Here is a 21,024-nt window from a genome sequence, read left to right on the forward strand (position 1 = left end):
TGTGTCACCTGAACTGGAGAGCATTTGCCACATTGACCAACAGACCAGCGTGGGGGTGGAGGGACCTCCCATGGGCTGCAGAGCTGCCTGAGCTCAGATCTATGTAGGCCGGGCTCCAGCGGTGCATGGCCCCTGCTCTGCAGCACTCCAGACTCTGGGCCATTTCTCACCAAGTGGCCTTATCCCCGGCATCTTGAATGTGAGACAAAAGGAACCACAGCACTTGCATGATGACTCTGAGGTTTCTGAGTGTCTCATGCAGAAGCCACATCTGTCCCCCACAGGCCTGTGCATGTCATCTGGGCTTACTTAGGGGTGCAATCTCATACCATAGAATATCAGGGTTGGAAAGGACCTCATCTAGTCAAACCTGCTACTCAAAGTAGGACCAATCCCAAGACAAATTTTTGCCCCAGATCCCTAAATGGTGCCCTCAAGGACTGAACTCACAACCCTGGGTTTAACAGGCCAATGCTCAAGCCTCTGCCTATAAAGGGGGAGGCATCAGCCCAGATGGACCTGATTCAGCCCCACTGTGCAGGAGCTAATCTGTGGCAAGTAGACCCAAATGCCAGGCCTCGCATGATTCTGAGCGAGACACATCTGGGCCAAGCCAAGCCACTGCCCCTAGCTCTGGGGCTCCCAAGGCCGGCTCCGGGGCCAGGGCTGCCACTGGGCACCTTTCCCAGGGTCATAGGATGCTGCACTCCAGCTTCCCTGGACCAGTGCTGCGACCTCAGTAAACACCTTCCATCACTGTTCAGGGTGTGCCAGGAACTGTCATGAACCAGCCTTCCCATCTGGAACCAATTCAGGTCACCTGTGTGCAGGACAGAGGAATTGAGACCAGAGCAGATGCAGAGAAGGGCTGTGAGGGCGCTCAAGGGACCGGAGAGCAGGTCTGAAGAGAGGAGAGTGAATGTGCTGGGCTGGATTAGCCTAAAACGCAGCCTGAAATGGGGTCTGATTACTCTCTATGTTGGTGGGGTGGAGGGTGGACAGATTGTGGGGAGAGGGAGCTGTAGAGTTTGGATGGCCTCCACCTCAGGAGAAGGGGGACCAATCTCCATGGGGACCGGCCATCTAGAGGAGTCAAGGGAGGGTTAAACTAATAGGCAAAGGGGAGGGTAAAGAGGGGAAAGAAATGAGCTCTCAGCAAAAATCAAGAACAAAATTAATCCAGGAACCCCAATTAAATGAAGAGAAGAAATTCTTGACTTGCCCCTGCACCAGTGCGAGGAGTCTGGGGAACAAACACGAGGAATTGGAATTGCTCCTCTGGGAGCATCAGTTTGGTGTAGCAGGTGTGACTGGAACCTGCTGGGATGATTCCCACGACTGGTCGGTTAAAATCCATGGTTACCAGCTAGTCAGGAAGGATCAAGTGGACAAAAGGGGAGGGGACGTGCACTCAGTGTCAAAAATGTGATGTGTCCTAGGTCCCAGCCTAGCATTGACCACAAGCCCAACCTTCCCCTGTAGGGGTTAATTCCCTCCTGGCCGATGCAGCAGCTGCTCTGGATTTCACAGCTCGGGTTGATCGCTCAGTACCTGAAACACATTTTTTTGTAACTTCATTTTTATTCATTGCTGGCAATGGAGCAGTGAGCGAAATGCAGCAGGCCGCGCGGCAGGGTGGGAAGGAGGGATCAGCACCGGGGATTGATCTGCAATCAGTTCAGTGCAGCCTTCTCTGCATTCCCTTCCCACTGGTCTCGCCAGCGCTGGGAACAGGTGTGTTTGGAACGGGCGGTGTCCAGCCCAATAAACTAACCCAGGGGATAGGCCCAGTGAGGACAGGGCAGGCTGCAGTTTTCACAGGAGTTAGCAGGTCAGGTAACAATGAAGATCCCCCAATCAATGGTCACTCGACCAGATGACATGGGGGAGAGCTACAACCGCCAGGTCTGTCCCAGGGTTTGTCTTGTGTCCGTTACCCCGGGGGAAATAAACCAGCTGTTTCCATAGCAAAGAGGCAGCCTGAGGATTGGGGTTGGGATTGCCAAGGGAGCTGGTCTTGAACCTGTTTCCTAACTCCCCTATTTTCTGTGCTTTGATGCTCATTGGTTGGGCATTGCCTGTTTGGAGCAATGGGCGGGGGGCTAGCCTGGGGAGAGGGGGGCTCAGACAATCTGAAAAGCATGCCCAACATCTGGGCATCACCAAAGGACAGAAGCGACACAGCTCCAGCCCCCACAGCTATTCCCAGCTTGGCTCAGGGCTGCAGCCTCCTCATCGTCTCCCATATCCAGGGGATGAAGGTAGAGACTTTTGTGTACACCCCGGGAGGGGTGGGTGGTCCCCAGGAGACGATGCCCTGGGCTGTTTTCCCACACACCAGGGGGCCTCCAGAATCACCCTGTGAAATAAAACAAGCCACAAATGGAGAACAGCTCAATGAGTCATTCCCGCTGACGCACAGCTCAGTGACAGCCCCCTATGTCGAGCTAGTCTCTGCTTGGCTCCCCCAAGACCCAGCTGGTATCAGTCCCCCACCCCCAGAGGTGGTCTCTGCCTCCCCTGGGAGAAGACCAGATATTTTCCCTTTCATTTGTTCAGCACCAAGCACAGTGGGGCCTGATCGCTGACCGCCACTCATAGGCCGGCCTGCAACACCAACAGCCTCATTAATAATAAGGACTTATCAAGGATGCTTGAAGACAGGAGGAGAATCACCTTCCAAGAATCTTTGCCCGTCTTTGGATCCCCCACACACATCATGGTGGAGGTGTTATAGTCGCGATATGGCCCATTAGGATTCCTTGCACATGTGGCATCCGGCATCACCACCACATCTACCTCCTGGAGCCTGGCCGGGGTCAATTCACAATCTGTGCTAGTGCCGCCCCAGCCGGCAACACTGCACATGGCGCCTGCCTCTACTTTCTCGCTGGCGCGGGGCAGGGCAATGGTATCCACCCATCTGTTCAGCTTCGCTCTCTTCGCCAGCTGAGACACAAGAACAATGAACATCAATGTGAGGGTGGCACTCAAGGACACAGAGACACCCCCATACCCAGAAACATGCAAACCCATGCCTGAGAGGTCACTGGGGATCAGGGAATGGGTTAGGAGCGGTACCTGCAGCAGTGTGAGGTCACTGGGGGCGGGGTGATGTGATGAGGCGGTACCTGCAGCAGTGTGAGGTCACTGGGGGCGGGGTGATGGGATGGGGGCCTGTAATCAGGCACAGACTCACCTCTGGGGCACCTCCTACTGGTCATCTCGGGAATTAGCTCACCAGTTGTCAGAGCACCCCCTGCAGGCCAGGTGTCCTGTCTGTCATTGGCTCCATGTCCCTCCTGGACCCCAATGCCCTTGTCTTGGGTACTGCCCCCCTGGCAGTATCCCACTCTCGCTCTGGGTCTCCCCACCAGGGGAACCCCCACCCCTTATCCCAATATCACCTCAGTCATGGCTACTGCCAGTCACCATCTAGCCCCCACACCCTGGGGCGGATTGCAGTCTATCAGCCAATCATCATAGGCAACAAGGGGTTTGGACTGGCTGCCTTTACCCACCTCAGGCTGCCCCTCTGCAACCCCAATACCTATGTGGGCCTAGAACTAGGCCCTGCAGCCCGGGGGGGGGGGGGGGGGGGCAGGCAGGCTGGCTGGCTCTCCAGTCAGAGGGAGACCCCCAAGCTTCTGGCTACCCTGGCCTTCTTATAAGCCCTAGTTGCTCTGTTTGGGGCGTGGACCCAGCTGCAGCAACTTCCCCAATCAGCAGGGGTTTTGCTCCTTTACACAGCCACAGCCCCCTGCAGGGCTTTTCCAACCCCTTCAGGGCTGGAGTGGGCGTTCACCCCGCTACAGGGACTTACCTGCAGAAGCATGATATCATTGTTTGTTGTCTCTTTGTTGTACTGCGGGTGGGGGATCCGGTGGCAAACGGAGATTTTTTGTTGGCTCTGTTCCTGTTCTCTAATGTTATGGGCTCCCAGCATGACAGAGATCTCGCTGTGAAAGCCAAGAGCAATACATGGGGCATTAGGGGCAGAAGCGTATGTGAGGCGGGGAAGGGGCACATGTGGGTCTGACTCATTAAAAGTGCTATGGGGAGGACAGGGCTCTTCGGGGCTGGGAAATAGCACAGGGGACTTTTCCCCTCTAGGAGGCAATGGCTGCAGCACACAGACCCTGCCCAGTGGCATTGGGGTCCCACCCTGTGTCTCTAACAGCCCCTTGTGTTGTTCCTCTGAGCTCCTTCACGCCCCGCAGTCCTCCTGCCCCCTGGGTCTCAGCTCCTCCCCACCCCCCGGCTAGATCCAGACAGGGGTCTATGCCAGCTCCTCCCAGCCCAGAGCCCTGCAGAACTGTCCTGGGGCTGTGACTCTCTGCCCTGATCAGGGCAATGGGTCAGACCCAAGCTGGTGTCAATGGCCGTAGCTCCATTGATTTACCGAGTGTTGGATCTGGACCATGGTTTGCAGAGGCCCCTAGAGACACGCCGACACCCCCTGAGCAGATCATATCCCTGGGTTCTGCTCTCCCAGCCTGTAGCTCCTTCTCTGGAGCCTATGACGGCACCAGAGAAGGAGCTCCCGGCTCCCCCATCACCCACTAACACCCGACCTGCCCCGACATCCCCAGCACAGAGGCGCTTACTCTCCATTGCAGTGAGCGGCCGTCAGCACGAAGTTCTCCGCCACCAGGAACCCTCCGCAGATATAGGTCTTCCCTTTGCGTTGTATTTTCAGATAGGCCATGTAGGGTCTGGAGTGGGGCTTGGCTTCCCGACCCCCAATGATCTCACCTGGGGAGAGACCAGGTTCATAGAAAGAGCCCCATCATCTCCCTGGGCCGGGCTGGGACCGAGATCCCCATCCCAAAGGGGAGTCCCCACAACCTCATCCCATCCCCTCTCTCCGTGGGGGATTCCTGTGCCTGGAACTCTGCTCCCTCCTCACCTCTCCCCCAGACTGGACACCTCATGGGGCCGGAGGGTAAATCTAAAGCTCTGACCTTGCTGTGTGGAGAATCGGTGCCAAACGCACCAGGAGTGGGTCAGTAATCGCACTGCCTGGAGTTAACAGCTTTGGGGCTGAAGTCACCCCAGATTAAGCCAGGCAGCACCTGGAAGGGCACAGACAGGTCCCTCCTGGATACTGCTTCTCCATCAGCCCACAGTCACCAGCCAGGGCTGCTCCCAGACTGACCCACCAAACTTTTTAGGAATGTCATTTTTTCTCAGAAAGCCTCGTCTCAAACCTGTCTGAATTATTGTAGTGAAACTGATTATTTCCCCCCAGTGTTGGGTAATATTTAGGTGAAAATTTAAAAGTACCACTTTTTTTCCCTATGGAAAATAAAAAACGTTTTGTGATCACCTCTGAAGAAGTTTCCACTGGGGTGGGTGTGTTGGAAAATCTCACCTTTAACAAATTGCTGTTATTTGCACGAGGGTGGCACATAGACCAAGATCCGGGCCCCTATTATGCCAAGGGCTGCGCAGAAACTAACCGAGATCAGGGGCTCCCTTGCTCCAGGCCTTTCACTGACCCAGGCAGTGTCCTGACACAAGCTGAATTATTCTTCACATTGTACAGATAGGGAAACTGAGGCCCAGATAGATTGTTTGTACTCCTGCCTAAGGGATTTCGGTGACCATCCTCAATCCATACAAATCCCTGACCAGAGATCCTGGGCAGATCTGGGAAGTGGTCCCAGATTTCTTGGGTCCCAGCCCAATGGCCTAGCCCCATAGCCGACCTCCCTGTCTGGGACACGGATTAACAGTGGGGTCATAGAATCATAGAATATCAGGGTTGGAAGGGACCTCAGGAGGTCATCTAGTCCAACCCCCTGCTCAAAGCAGGACCAACCCCCAACTAAATCATCCCAGCCAGGGCTTTGTCAAGCCTGACCTTAAAAACCTCTAAGGAAGGAGATTCCACCATCTCCCTAGGTAACCCATTCCAGTGCTTCACCACCCTCCTAGTAAAAACGTTTTTCCTAATATCCAACCTTAACCTCCCCCACTGCAACTGGAGACCATTACTCCTTGTTCTGTCATCTGCTGCCACTGAGAACAGTCTAGATCCATCCTCTTTGGAACCCCCCTTCAGGTAGTTGAAAGCAGCTATCAAATCCCCCCTCATTCTTCTCTTCTGCAGACTAAATAATCCCAGTTCCCTCAGCCTCTCCTCATAAGTCATGTGCCCCCAGCACCCTAATCATTTTTGTTGCCTTTCCCTGGACTCTTTCCAATTTTTCCAAATCCTTCTTGTAGTGTGAGGCCCAAAACTGGACACAATACTCCAGATGAGGCCTCACCAATGCCGAATAGAGGGGAATGATCACGTCCCTTGATCTGCTGGCAATGGTTCTACTTATGCAGCTCAAAATGCCGTTAGCCTTCTTGGCAACAAGGGCACACTGTTGACTCATATTCAGCTTCTCATCCACTGTAACCCCTAGGTCTTTTTCTGCAGAACTGCTGCCTAGCCACTTGGTCCCTAGTCTGTAGCAGTGCATGGGATTCTTCCCTCCTACGTGCAGGACTCTGCACTTGTCCTTCTTGAACCTCATCAGATTTCTTATGGCCCAATCTTCTAATTTGTCTAGGTCCCTCTGTATCCTATCCCTACCCTGCAGTGTATCTACCACTGCTCCCAGTTAAGTGTCATCTGCAAACTTGCTGAGGGTGGAATCCATGCCATCCTCCAGATGATTAATGAAGATGTTGAACAAACTGGCCCCAGGACCGACCCTTGGGGCACTCCGCTTGAAACCAGCTGCGAACTAGACATGGAGCCATTGATCACTACGCATTGAGCTCGATGATCTAGCCAGCTTTTTAGCCACCTTATAGTCCATTCATCCGGCCCATACTACTTTAACTTGCTTGCAAGAATACTGTGGGAGACCATATCAAAAGCTTTGCTAAAGTCAAGGAATAACATGTCCACTGCTTTCCCCTCATCCACAGAGCCAGTTATCTCATCATAGAAGGGAATTTGGTTTGTCAGGCATGACTTGCCCTTGGTGAATACATGCTGACTGTTCCTGATCACTTTCCCCTTCTCTAAGTGCTTCAGAATTGATTCCTTGAGGACCTGCTCCATGATTTTTCCAGGGTCCCAAAGGAGCCTTTGGGAGCTTGGCCACCCAACCCCTTGGGGTGCTATGAGAGCCCCAGCCACACTCAGGAGAGGATACAGGGTTCAATACAGGTGCTTGGCCCCATCAGGAGCAAGGGGGAGACCCTAAACACTGCCCACAGCTCCCCATATGGGGCAAGGGTCCCGCTCGCAGCAGGCCCTGATTCCACCACAAACTCACCAGCCTGAGACCCAGGGGGAAGGAGCAAGGCCACAGGAAGCAGGACCAAGATTAAGAGCTGCATCATCAGAGACATCCAGGGATGGGCACGGAGCCTCTGCCTGAGCCCCAGGGGTTATATGGACCAGACACCGGGAGGGGTGATCATGGGCTGGCAATCACAGGGATGTGTACCCTCCTGCCCGGAAACACCCACCCCGGATGGCCCAGGAGTGGAGTCGCTGATTGGCGAAGCCTCAAGCCACAGCTGTGACCACATCAGGGCAGGGGGTTTCCTCCCTGCTCTGGTGCCCGCTCGGCCTGGCCACGGATGTGGTTAACCCTGCTCCCTCCCTACTACAGGTGTAAGATACACCCCTGGGCTTCTCTGCACCAAGATACCCTGACCCATAGATTTCAAGGGCAGGAGAGACCATTGTGACCTTCCAAGCTGACCCCCTGGTGGACACCCAGAGCCAGAACCCACCCAGCGACTCCTGCCTCCACCACGGCCCTGGGTCAGCTGTTCCCATGGCTCCATGTTTAATGTTTGCATATTAGTCTCAACCAGACCTTTTCTGACTCCAGCTGCTGGCCGTCGGGTCTTATCCTGCCTTGTCCAGAGAGGATGAAGACCCCCCTGCTCTCAGAAGCCCCCTCCCCATGGAGGTTACTACAGAGGGGGCTGAATCCCTTTTTCACCTCCAAAACCCTCAGGAGGTCACTCTCCTTGGAGCTCTCCCCACAAAGCAGGGTCTCCAGATCTCAGCTTGTTCTTGTAGCTCTTTCCAATTTCACAACATCCAGCTGGAGGTGTGGACACCAGAGCTGGACATAATCTCCAGTCATGGTCCCACAGGTGCCGTATCCAGAGGTGACCCCACCTCCTTGCTGCTACTCAATATCCCCTGGTTTATATACCCAAGGATGCTATCTGCCTGCTTAGCTCCAGCATTCCACTGAAATATCTTGTTTGGTTGGGTTCCACTATGCTCCCTTTCAGAGCCTCTGCTCTCCAGGTCCTGCCAGCGTCCCTTGTCCCTTGATGTTTAACCTTGTATTTGGCTGGATTCATGTGCAGGTCTAATTGAGCCAAACTCACGAGGTGACCCAGGTAGCTCTGTAGCTTGGAGGCGTCCCCTATCCCACTTTTCCTTGTGTTCTCTGCAGATTTTACCAGCAACAATTTTACATGAACTTCCAGATCATTGATACAGATACTGAATAACCTCAGGCCCAGAACAGATCTTTTCTGGGCCCACCAGAAACACAGATGTGGATGCTGATTCCCCTCTGAAGATCACATTTTGAGGAGGATCAGTTAGCCCATTTTGGAGTCATGTTGAGTTTTTTGAGAGCTAATTTCTCAATTCAAATGTCGTGTGGTACTTGGACAAACTCCCTACGGGAATCCACATATATATTACATCAGCACAGTCACCTTAAAGAACCACACTTTTAACGCTGCTCAGAAATGACAGAGTGGTTATTGGTTTCAGACTGATAGCCGTGTTAGTCTGTATCAGCAAAAACAACGAGGAGTCCTTGTGGCACCTTAGAGACTAACTAATTTATTTGGGCATAAGCTTTTGTGGGCTAAAACCCACTTCATCAGATGCATGGACTGGAAAATAGAGTAGGCAGGTATAAATACACAGCAATTGAAAAGATGGGAGTTGCCTTACCAAGTTAGGGGGTCAGTGCTAACGAGCCAATTCATTTAAGGTAGAAGTGGACTATTCTGAACAGTTGACAAGAAGGGTTGAATACCAAGGGAGGGAAAATCACTTTTGGAGTGCTAATGAGACCAATGCAATCAACATAGCCTGTTTCAAACAGTTGACAAGAAGGTGTGAGTATCAGCAGAGGGAAATTAATTTTTGTAGTGACCCCACCCCTCCCAGTCTTTATTCAGGCCTAATTTGATGGTGTCCATTTTGCAAATTAATTCCAGTTCTGCAGTTTCTCGTTGGAGTCACCTTAATTGAATTGGCTTGTTAGCACTGACCCCTCACTTGGTAAAGCAACTCCTATCTCTGGGTTTTAGCCCATGAAAGCTTATGCCCAAATAAATTTATTAGACTCTAAGGTGCCACAAGGACTCCTCATATTTTTTTTAGAGTGGTTATTGAACATGGTCTGCTCTCCATGAACCCATATTGACTAGCATTAATTCTGTTTCCATCCTTTAGTATCTGCCTATTGGTAGATCCAATCTCAGCCATTCTATTATTTGGCTCTGGATCCCCCTCTTGGAGTTGGCATGTCTCATGAATGAGCGGTGGGATCTATCCATCCAGATATGACTAGATCTATGTGTCACCATGTAGAACCATTCCAGAACCGCTCTATATCCATTCAAGATCAATATAGATGTATGAAGACCCAACCAACTACATTCAAGCTAGATTAATTTCAGTGGATGCTGTTCCATTCTAGATCTATCCATACCCACATAGCTACCTGTAGATCCCTTCTAGATCGATGCACATCTCTGTACATGCATTCCAGAGCCATCTAGATCTCCATACATCCATTCTATATCCATCTCCACACCCTACCAATCCTGGACCCACCCTCTGTCTGCACCCTTCTGGTAGCTATAGTAGGGGTCACTGACCTGACTCAGGGTCAGTGGGGGGTTGGCTGGGAGCCTGGGGAGGTGGGATGGAGGAATGACTGGATCAGTGATGCTCCTGGCTCTGTGTTTGTGAATCTCTGTAGGGGGACAGCATCTCCCCTGACAGGCCCGGGACCCCATGGGCGGGGATGGGGCTCAGCCTCTTTGGGGGCTGATAAACTCAGTGGGGCAGCAGGGGAGTTGTCTGTCTCTGACAATCTGTTGGGGTGGGGTCAGAGACACTTTGGGCATCAGATACACAATGTCTGGGGTGGGGCGCTGGTATCAGGGTGATCAGAGCCACCCACCTCTATCTCACACACAGGGGGACAGGGATGTGTTTTCTCACCCAGGACTGATACCGATCAGTGTTACCCACAGACCATGTACACAGGAGAGCTGGGGAAGGGCAGAACTTGGTGCTTGGAACAGTGACAGCAGCACAGAGATGCCCTAGAGGGAAAATGCCCCACGTCTGATTAGGCACCCCCTCAACCAGCCAGTCCCCTGCTATGGGGCTGGCTCAGAGCAGGCACCCCCTATAGGGGAAAGGCCCCATGTTTATTCCCCACCCCCCTGAGCCAGTTTGTCCCTGATCCTGGGGCCAGTATCAGTTTCACCAATGTTGCTTAGAGAGACAAAATCCCCTCCCTGCTCCTATTCTCCTGGTTTTACAGCCCAGGCTCTGGTCAGTTTTGCCACAGCAGTGCATGGGGAACTCATGGCGTTGCTTGTTCACTGTAAGCCCTCCTAGATCTTTTGTAGAGCCCCAGTTCTCCAGTCCCAGCTCCGAGGAGGTGGCCAGGTCTCTTGGGCCAAGATGGAGAACATTGCATTGGCTGGAATCACACCCCTGGTGTGTGACTGGGCTCAGCTCACCAAGCACCCCAGCTTGATCCCTGCACCTTTCCCCACCTTGTCAGCATTTACCCACTGCCCAGCGCTGTGACACCCGCAGATCTGATCGCAGCTTAAGCTGGTTTCAGGTGTCGAACCTGAGACTTCAGCGTGGCTGGGACTGTCAGAGTAGCAGGGCCCCATTGTGCTGGGTGCTGTACTGTGTTTATTATGTTTATTATGGTAGTGCCTAGAAGACAGGGGCTGTACATTATTTATTAGGTGCACTAGGATAGCACCTATGTGCCCCAGCCATAGCTCAGGACAGCAAATGGCAGGACAGGCAAACTGAGGGAGTTTGACTGGGATTCCGCCTGGTGGGAGTTCCCATGGAGTTGTTTGTCTTTCAGGCTTCCATGAGCAGTAAACACAACATCGGAAGAGGCTCTTAGAAGGAAGACAATACGGATAGTGAGTGATCAGCTGTTGTGACCTGCACAGGATGTTCCAAATTTGTCTTTCTCCCAGAAGATAGAAGCAACTTTGTCTGTACAGAGTGCCAGCTGGTCTTCATATTGGAAGAGAAGGTTAAAGAACTGGAGACCCAAGTATTAACCCTGCATTGCATCAGAGAAAATGAAGACTTTCCGGATAGAATTTAGCGTTTGGTACTGCAGGCACAGCATGCTGAAGAATCAGAGAGGGCAGTGCAGAACGGGGAAGAAAATTGGCAGCATGTGACCTCCAGAAGAAGAAGGAGGAGAGCTCATGTACCCCCAATGCAGATAGAGGTAAGAAACCGTTTGCAGGCTCTCTGCACAGGTACTACGGTGGATAATGGTTTGGAAGAGTTATCTGAGGGAAGGGATCAAAAGAGGACCCCATTGACCGGAAGACATGGGATACATTGTCCTAGGGATGGGGGTTCCATGACCACCACTCCCAAGAGGAGGAGATGGGTGGTGGTTGTCGGAGACTCCCTCCTAAGGGGGACGGAGTCATCCATCTTCCGTCCAGACTGGGAAACTAGGGAAGTGTGCTGCTTGTCTGGAGCTACAATTCAGGATGTGATGGAGTGTCTGCTCAGACTGATCAAGCCCTCGGACCGCCACCCATTCCTACTTCTCCACGTGGGCACCAATGATACTGCCAAGAATGACCTTGAGCAGGTGACTGCAGACTACATGGCTCTGGGAAGAAGGATAAAGAAGTTTGAGGCAGAAGTCATGTTTTCATACATCCTCCCTGTTGAAGGAAAAGGCCCAGGTAGGGACCATCAAATTGTGGAGGTAAATGTGTGGTTGCACAGGTGGTGTCAGAGAGGGGGCTTTGGATTCTTTGACCATGGGATATTGTTCCAGGAAGAAGGATTGCTAGGAAGAGATGGGATCCACCTAACAAAGAGAGGGACGAGCATCTTCCCAGGCAGGCTTGCTAACCTACTGAGGAGGGCTTTAAACTAGGTCTGCCGGGGGATGGTGACCTAAGACAAAGGTAAGTGAGGAAGAGGGATCCCAGGAGGAAACACAAGGAGGAGGGTGCAACAGGGGAAGCCTCCTCTTTCATACTGAGAAAGTAGGGCAGTCGGCTAGTTATCTTAGGTGCCTGTACACGAACACAAGAAGCCTGGGAAACAAACAGGAAGAATTGGAAGTACTGGCACTGTCAAGGAACTATGATGTGATTGGAATAATGGAGATTTGGTGGGGTAACTCACATGACTGGAGCACTGTCATGGATGGGTATAAACTGTTCAGGAAGGACCGGCCAGGGAGAAAAGGTGGAGGTGTTGCACTGTATGTAACGGAGCAGTATGATTGCTCAGAGCTCCAGTATGAAACTGGAGAAAAGCCTATTGAGAATCTTTGGGTTAAGTTTAGAGATGAGAACAACAATAGCGATGTCATGGTGAACGTCTGCTATAGACCTCCAGACCAGGAGAAGGAGGTACACGAGGCTTTCTTCTGACAAATAACAGAAGTTTCCAGATCACAGGCCCTGGTTCTCATGGGGGATTTCAATCACCCTGACATCTGCTGGGAGAGCAATACAGCAGTGCACAGACAATCCAGGAAGTTTTCTGACAAGTTCCTGGTGAAAGTGCAGGAGGAACCAACTAGGGGTCATGCTCCTCTTGACATTGGTAGGGGAAGTAGAAGTGGGTGGCAACCTGGGCAGCGGTGACCATGAGATGGTTGAGTTCAGGATCCTAACAAAAGGAAGAAAGGAGAGCAGCAGAATATGGACCCTGGACTTCAGAAAAGCAGACTTTGACTCCCTCAGGGAACTGATGGGCAGGATCCCCTGGGAGGCTAATATGAGGGGGAAAGGAGTCCAGGAGAGCCGGCTGTATTTTAAAGAAGCCTTATTGAGGGCACAGGAACAAACCATCCCGGTGTGCAGAAAGAATAGCAAATATGGCATGTTACCAGCTTGGCTTAACAGAGAAATCTTCAGTGAGCTTAAACACAAAAAGGAAGCTTACAAGAAGTGAAAACTTGAACATATGATTAGGGATGAGTATAAAAATATTGCTCAAGAATGCAGGCGTGTAATCAGGAAGGCCAAAGAACAATTGGAGTTGCAGCTAGCAAGGGATGTGAAGGGTAACAAGAAGGGTTTCTACAGGTATGTTAGCAACAAGAAATAGGTCAAGGAAAGTGTGGGACCCTTACTGAATGGGGGAGGCAGCCTAGTCACTGATGATATGGAAAAAGCTGAAGTACTCAATGAGTTTCTTTGCCTCGGTCTTCACAGACAAGGTCAGTTCAAAGACTGTTGCACTGGGCAGCACAGTATGGGGAGGAGGTGAGCAGCCCTCAGTGGTGAAAGAACAGGTTAAGGACTATTTAGAAAAGCTGGACATGCACAAGTCCTTGGGTCCAGATCTAATGCATACAGGGTTGCTGGGAGAGTTGGCTGATGTGATTGCAGAGCCATTGGCCATTATCTTTCAAAATTTGTGGAGATCAGGGGAGGTCCCGGATGACAAGAAAATGGAAAATATAGTGCCCATCTTTTGAAAAAGGGAAGAAGAAGAATCCGGGGAACTACAGACCGGTCAGCCTCACCTCAGTCCCTGGACAAATCATGGAGTAGGTCCTCAAGGAATCCATTTTGAAGCATTTGGAGGAGAGGAAGGTGATCAGGAATAGTCAACATGGATTCACCAAGGGCAAGTCATGCCTGACCTACCTGATTGCCTTCTACGATGAGATAATTGGCTCTGTGGATATGGGGAAAGCAGTGGAGGTGATATATCTTGACTTTAGCAAAGCTTTTGATACGGTCTCCCACAATACTCTTGCCAGCAAGTTAAAAAAGTATGGATTGGAAGAATGGACTATAAGGTGGATAGAAAGCTGGCTAGATCGTTGAGCTGAATGGGGAGTGATCAATGGCTCAATGTCTAGTTAGCATCTGGTATCAAGCGGAGTGCCCCAGGGGTCGGTCCTGGGGCCGGTTTTGTTCAACATCTTCATTAATGATCTGGATGATGGGATGAATTGCACCCTCAGCAAGTTCATGGATGACTCTAAGCTGGGGGGAGTGGTAGATATGTGAGAGGATAGGGATAGGGTCCAGAGTGACATAGATAAATTGGAGGATTGGGCCAACAGAAATCTGATGAGGTTTAACAAGGACAAGTGCAGCATTCTGCACTTACGACAGAAGAATCCCATGCACTGCTTTAGGCTGGGGACCGACTAGTTAAGCAGCAGTTCTGCAGAAAAGGACCTGGGGTTTACAGTGGACAAGAAAGTGGATATGAGTCAGCAGTGTGCCCTTGTTGCCAAGATGGTTAACGGCATATTAGGCTGAATTACTAGGAGCATTGCCAGAAGATTGAGGGAAGTGATTATTCCCCTCTATTTGGCACTAGTGAGGCCACATCTGGAGTACTGCATCCAGTTTTGGGCCCCCCACTAGAGAAAGGAGGTGGACAAATTGGAGGGAGTCCAGCAGAGGACAACAAAAATGATTAGGGGGCTGGGGGACATGACTTACAAGGTGAGGCTGAGAGAACTGGGCTTATTTACTCTGCAGAAGAGAAAAGTGAGGGGAGATTTGATAGCAGCCTTCAACTACCTGAAGTGGGGTTCCAAAGAGGATGGAGCTAGGCTGTTCTCAGTGGTGGCAGATGACAAAACAAGAAGCAATGGTCTCAAGTTGCAGTGTGGGAGGTGTAGGTTGGATATTTAGAAAAGCTTTCACTAGGTGGGTGGTTAAGCCCTGGAATGGGTTACCTAGGGAGGTGGTGGAATCTCCATCCATAGAGGTTTTTAAGGTCAGGCTTGACAAAGCCCTGGCTGGGATGATTTAGTTGGGGTTGGTCCTGCTCTGAGCAGGGGGTTAGACTAGACCTCCTGAGGTCTCTTCCAACCCTAATCTTCTATGATTCCATTATTTCAGTTTATGCTATTCCATTCTAGATCTATCCATGTCCACATAAGTACATGTGGGCCCATTCTAGATCGATCCACATCCATAAAGATCTATTCTAGTTTCCCCTAGATCCCGATACATCCATTCTAGACCCATCTCCTCCACCCTGATAGTGCTGGACCCACCTGACCTGGCTCCAAGTCCTTTTGAGATGTTGGCTGGGAGCATCCTGGACTGGCCCTTGGGGGAGGCAGGATGAAGGAATGACTGGACCAGTGATGCTGCGCACTCTGGGTGTGTGAATCTCCCCATGGAGATGGCACCTCCCTTGACAGGGCAGGGACCCCATAGACAAGGGACAGTGTTGAACCCCCTTTGTGGAGTGATGGACCCAATGGGGCAGCAGAAGAAGAGGAGGCATCTGGCTCTGACAATGTGATTGTGGGGGTGGAGGTCAGAGACACTCTGGGCGTCATGTACACATTGTTGCAGTGGGCTGTCATCGGGGTGATCAGAGCTGCACCTTCATCTATCTCACACATGGGAAGGATCAGGGTGTGTTGTTTCACCCAGCACTGATACCAATCAGTGTTAGCCACAGCCCATGTAAGGAAGAGCTGGGGAAGGGCAAAAATAATCCCTTGGAACGGTGACAGCAGCACCGAGCTGCCCTATGTTCCATTCCCCACCCCTGAGCCAGCCAGTCCCCCACCCTGTGGCCATATCAGAGCCTGCACCCCCTAGAGGGGAATGGCTTCCAGCCACTGAAGCAACAACATTGGAAACAGGAAGCCCAGGTGTGCTGGGCTCCAGATGATGCACAGCTGGTGCCATGTGGCTTCCAAATCCTGATCCTTGCCCATCACTGCCAGAGACAGGGACCTGTCCACTAACCCCCAGAGGGATATAGTCTTCCCTTGATCTCCCAGTGCTCTCCTCAGGGATTCATGCTACGTAACTAACTATGTGATGGGGTCATTTGTCTTAAGGTCAAGATTGTCAGAGATGCTTGGGAGATGTGGCCTCCTAGTCATCATGTGAAACCAGTGTTTCCAGTGCCTAAGGAGGAGATGGGCCAATGCTATTGTTGGGGGTTGGGTTAAACCTTGTTCTGGGTGGGGCCTCCACCCTCGTAGATCAATGGAAATAAGCAATTGTAGCCATGTGGGGAATCCATAACCATAGTGCCTGACACAGGCTCATGGGAAAGCTGGAGTAGATGCCAAATCACGTGGTTCCAGGGGTTTCCATGGGCGTGCCTAGCAAAGGCGGGGGCCAGGGCTTTGCTCGGTGAAACAGCTGTTGTCCATGTGCAAGAGAGAGGAGGGGCAGAGAGAGGCACAAGTCACGAGATAACCGAGCAGACAGTAACAGGAGTGTTGGCAATGTGGCTATGGGGGCTGGAGTATCACATCTGTCATCTTAGCTGATACACCAGGGATTGAACTAGGGGCCTCCAGAGCGAAAAGCATGAGCCGCTCTAGAGCTCCTTGCCCAGAACAGGTCCCTCTTGGACCCCCCCTAGAAAGTCCCTTGGTTCCCTTTTGAGGGTTGCATTTTGTGCTCAGTCAGCAAGTCAGGTTTTTTTAACCCATTTCACATGGGCCATGTTTGTGTTACACTTTCTCAAATGCCTTCCAGGAGTCCAAATCTCTCTCTTCCCTCAGCATTGTCACCTCTATCAACCAGCCTTACAACGTTGTCAAAAAACGACATTGTCTTCATTTAACAAGGCCTGCTGTCCACGGAACCATGTTGATTGGTCTCAGTTATAGCTCTGTCTCTTCTATTGATGGGGTCCCATCCCACCCATTCCATCTAGGTCCAGGTAGACCGGGGTGGGCAAACTTTTTGGTCTGAAGGCCACATCTGGGTATAGAAATTGTATGGCAAGCCATGAATGCTCACAAAATTGGGGGTTGGGATGAGGGGGGGTGAGGGCTCTGGCTGGGGGTGCAGGCTCTGGGGTGGGGCTGGGGATGAGGGGTTTGGGATGTAGGAGGGTACTCCGGGCTGAGACGAAGGGGTTCGGAGGGTAGGAGGGGGATCAGGGTTGAGGCAGGGGGTTGGGGCGCAGGTGGGGCAGACTCAGGGGTGCAGGCTCTGGCAGCGCTTACCTCAGTCAGCTCCTGGAAGCAGCGGCATGTCCCCCCTCTGGCTCCTACATGGAGGCATGGCCAGGGCGGCTCTGCATGCTGCCCTGTCCACAGGTGCCTCCCCCGGAAGCAGCAGCATGCCCCTCCAGCTCCTACATGGAGGCGCAGCATCGGCCAGGCGGCTCTGTGCACTTGCCCGCCTGCAGGCACCGTCCCTGCAGCTCCCATTGGCCACGTTTCCCAGCTAATGGGAACTGTGGGGGTGGCCCTTGGGGCAGGGGCAGCGTGTGGACCACCCTGGCTTGCCCAATGCATGGGAGTCGGGGGGGGGACGGGGACATGACGCTGCTTCCGGGAGCCACATGGAAAACCCCCGACCTTGCTCCCAGCGGGAGCTCGAACGCCAGATTAAAAGTTCTAAGAGGCCGGACATGGCCCAAAGGCCTTATTTGCCCACCCCTGATGTAGACTCACGATTGCCCAGCTAGAGCCATGCCCAAACTATTTGACATCCATGCTTGAGCAATGCAAATGAACAAATGTGCTACTGGATCCATTTAGGTCAATTCTGGATCAATGCAAATTCCAGTCTAGAGCTATCTGTCTTGATTGACTCACATCTATGCAAATTGATTCTAGATCCACCTAGACCCAAACCATTAGTTTCTAGACCCATTCATGAGCCATGCACTGCTGGACCCAAAGAGTTTTGCTGGTAGCTACAGTAGGGGTCACCAACTGGGCTCCAAGGCCAGCACGGGGGGTTGGCTGTGAGCATCCAGGACTGGCCCCTGGGAGAAGCTTGAAGCAGGATTGGCTGGACCAGTGATGCTCCTGGCTCTGTCTATGGGAATTCCCACAGGGGGATTGTGTCTCCACTGACAGGCCAGGGATCCAAGATGGGGGTAGGGCTGAACATCCCCCCCCCCCCAGGCAGGGGCTGATAAACCCAGTGTGGGCAGCAGGAGGAGGGGAGGCATCTGGCTCTGACAATGTGTTTGTGGGGGTGGGGGTTCAGAGACACCCTGGGCATCACATACACTTTGTCCCTGGGGGAGGCTGGTATCAGGGAGATCAGAGCTGCAACCCCCTCTATCCTACACACACAGGGGTGGGATCGGGGTGTATTCTCTCACCCAGCATCGATACCAATCAGCATTACCCACAACCATGTAAGGATTACCTAGGGAAGGATAGAAATTGGTCCTTGGAAGGGAGATGGAAGCACTGAATTTCTGCAGAAGGGAAAGTCCTGTATCCCATTTCCCACCCCCTGAGCCAGTCAGTCCCCTGCCCTGGTCCTGGATTGGAGCTTGCACTCCAATGGGCCCTGCCCAGCACCTACACATAAGGATCTCCACATTCCTCCCCTGCATGATGCGACATCTCCAAACCTGCAAACTGTCTGTAGGGCTTAGGCCCCATCCAACAGGATCCAGAAGCAGGGGCTGCCTTTTCCCTGCTAAAGGCCGTAGGGTGGCTCCAAAAAGACCAGTGGAAAAGCTCTCACCCTGGACTACTGCGGGGTTGTGGGCATCTCCCATCCCTCCCTTTGCCTCAGTTTACTCACCAGCCCTTTTGGAATAATGACATTCACCTGCGCTGTGAGGCCTATGCACGACGGTCAGTCTCAAAGAGCTGGGTGCTATCACCATTATTGTGGGCAGCTCCCCACTGCCAGTCTGGAATGCCAATGGAAAGCCAAATACAGAGCTGGGAAAGCCCCCCCTGGGCCCTCCAGTTGGCTCCATTAGAAACACACAGAGAACAGAAAGAAATTCCAGAGCTCCCTTCACCTGTCCATGCCAGGGGTTTCAGGGCTTTTTCCAGCAATTGCAGCTCTCCCACATACTTACAGGTTGGGAGATTCTGTCCTGGGAATCAGAGACTCTGCCAAAGATTTGGGGGCCACAGTGCATAAGCTGAACAGAAGCTCCCAGTGCGACCCCATGGCCAAAAGGGCTAATGCGATCCTGGGAATCTCGAGTAGGAGCAGAGAGGTTATTTTACCTCTGCATTTGGCACTGGTGCAACCCACTGCTGGAATCCTGTGTACAGTGCTGGTGCCCACAAATTCAGGAAGGGTGTTGATGAATTGGGGAGTGTTCAGAGAAGAGCCACAAGAATTATCAAAGGATTAGAAAACCTGCCACCTAGTGGTAGACTCAAAGAGTTCAATCTGTTTAGCTTAACAAAGGGAAGGGCTGACATGATCAAAGTCTATAAGTACATACACAGGGAACAAATATTTAATAACCTTCCTTATTTATAACAGCTCTTCAGTCTAGCAGACAAAGGTCTAACACAATCCAATGGCTGGAAGCTGAAGCTAGATGAACTCAGACTGGAAATAAGACTTACATTTTTAACAGTGAGGGTAATTAACCATCAGAACAACTGACTAAAGGTCACTAACAATTTTTAAATCAAGACTGGAGATTTTTTCTAAATGATCTCCTCTAGGAATAATTGTGGGGCAGGTCTGTGGCCTGTTATGCAGGGGGGTCATACAAGATGACCACAATGGTCCCTTCTGGCCTTGGAATCTGTAAATCTATGAATTTAGGTGTGGGGATGGGAGGACGGATGGATAGGTGGGGATGGCTGGCTGGCTGGCTGGATAGGTGGGGATGGATGGATAGGTGGATGGATGGATGGAAGTATGAATAGGTTGGATGGATAGTGTTAGAGGGCTTATTCCTTCACCCTCTCACTTCCCTGGTCCTTCTCGCATGAACAGAGAGCAACAATACCCGAAGTCCAAAGGTGCAAACAATTTGATGTTTATTGGGGTGAACTTCCAGTAAGCATGATTCCAGTTTCCTTCCTCAGTGTCCCCCTTCCTAGCTCTGATGCCACACAGCCTTGCCTGTGTCCCTGTTCCCATTCCCCCCCTTAGCGAAACATGATTCCAGTTCCCCCACTCCCGTTCCCTGTTCCCATTCCCCCCCTTTACTTCCTGATTGACTGCAGACTATATAGTAAAACTTGAGTTCTGCCTAGCTATACCTTAACCAAACATTTTACTGAAATTTAACTAACCAATCCTAACATACTGTAACATGGTTATTTAACCAATTATATCCCACCACCTTAATTGGTTTACACCCAACAAAATTAATTATACAGCAGACAGAAACAATCACAGAACCAGACAGTGATTATACAGACAAACAATAGGGAAGTAGAGACTACAGTGATAGAACAATACAGAAATGAGGATTGTACACCCCAGCTATCAAACTAAGTTTTCTTTAAATCTTTTAGGCTCTTCCCTTTCTCTGGAGTGATAGATCGGATCACCTTTCTAACAGCCCCAGATTGCCTTATTTCAATGTGACTAGTTTGGAATGTGAGGATGTGACCGTTCGCTTCCCAGCTTATGGCTGCCTCTGCTGCTTAGCAAAAGGCCTTACTTAGCTTAAGAACAGAGCCTCAGACTGTCACAGTGAGAAAAGGCCCTTACAGAGGGAGACAGTGATTTTAATTCTCTCTTTTATACCTCTATAACTAGCTAAGTGATAAGAATACACCTAAATTCTTAAAGTATAGGCCTTTGCAGACAGGCTTGAATATTGATATCCTATCAGATGGATGAATGGACAGACGGATGGACAGATGGATAGGCCGGGATGGGTGGATGGATGGATAGATAGGTGGGGGTGGGGGTGGGGATGGGGATGGATAGGTGGGGATGGATGGATGGAAGCATGGATAGGCGGGGATGGGTGGATGGATGGATGGGCTTTTCCATCATAAAAATGACACTCACAACATTGACGCACCCAGCTGCCATAGTTCGCCCAACCTCACCTGAAACAAT

At 51.5% G+C, this 21,024-nt stretch overlaps 1 protein-coding gene across 1 annotated transcript; it reads right to left on the reverse strand.

Annotated features, from left to right (window-relative positions):
• Positions 1–1,574: 1,574 nt before the first annotated feature.
• Positions 1,575–7,367, reverse strand: LOC135886471 (mast cell protease 3-like). Its single transcript, XM_065414194.1, has 5 exons — positions 7,284–7,367; positions 4,608–4,755; positions 3,824–3,959; positions 2,677–2,949; positions 1,575–2,359 (listed from the first exon to the last, which is right to left on the reverse strand). The coding sequence occupies exons 1-5, from the start codon at positions 7,357–7,359 to the stop codon at positions 2,216–2,218; spliced, it is 777 nt and encodes a 258-aa protein (XP_065270266.1). The 5' UTR covers positions 7,360–7,367; the 3' UTR covers positions 1,575–2,215.
• Between the last annotated feature and the right edge of the window lie 13,657 nt (positions 7,368–21,024).

Source organism: Emys orbicularis, chromosome 12 (assembly GCF_028017835.1).
Source record: "Emys orbicularis isolate rEmyOrb1 chromosome 12, rEmyOrb1.hap1, whole genome shotgun sequence".
NCBI classification, from domain to species: Eukaryota; Metazoa; Chordata; order Testudines; family Emydidae; genus Emys; species Emys orbicularis.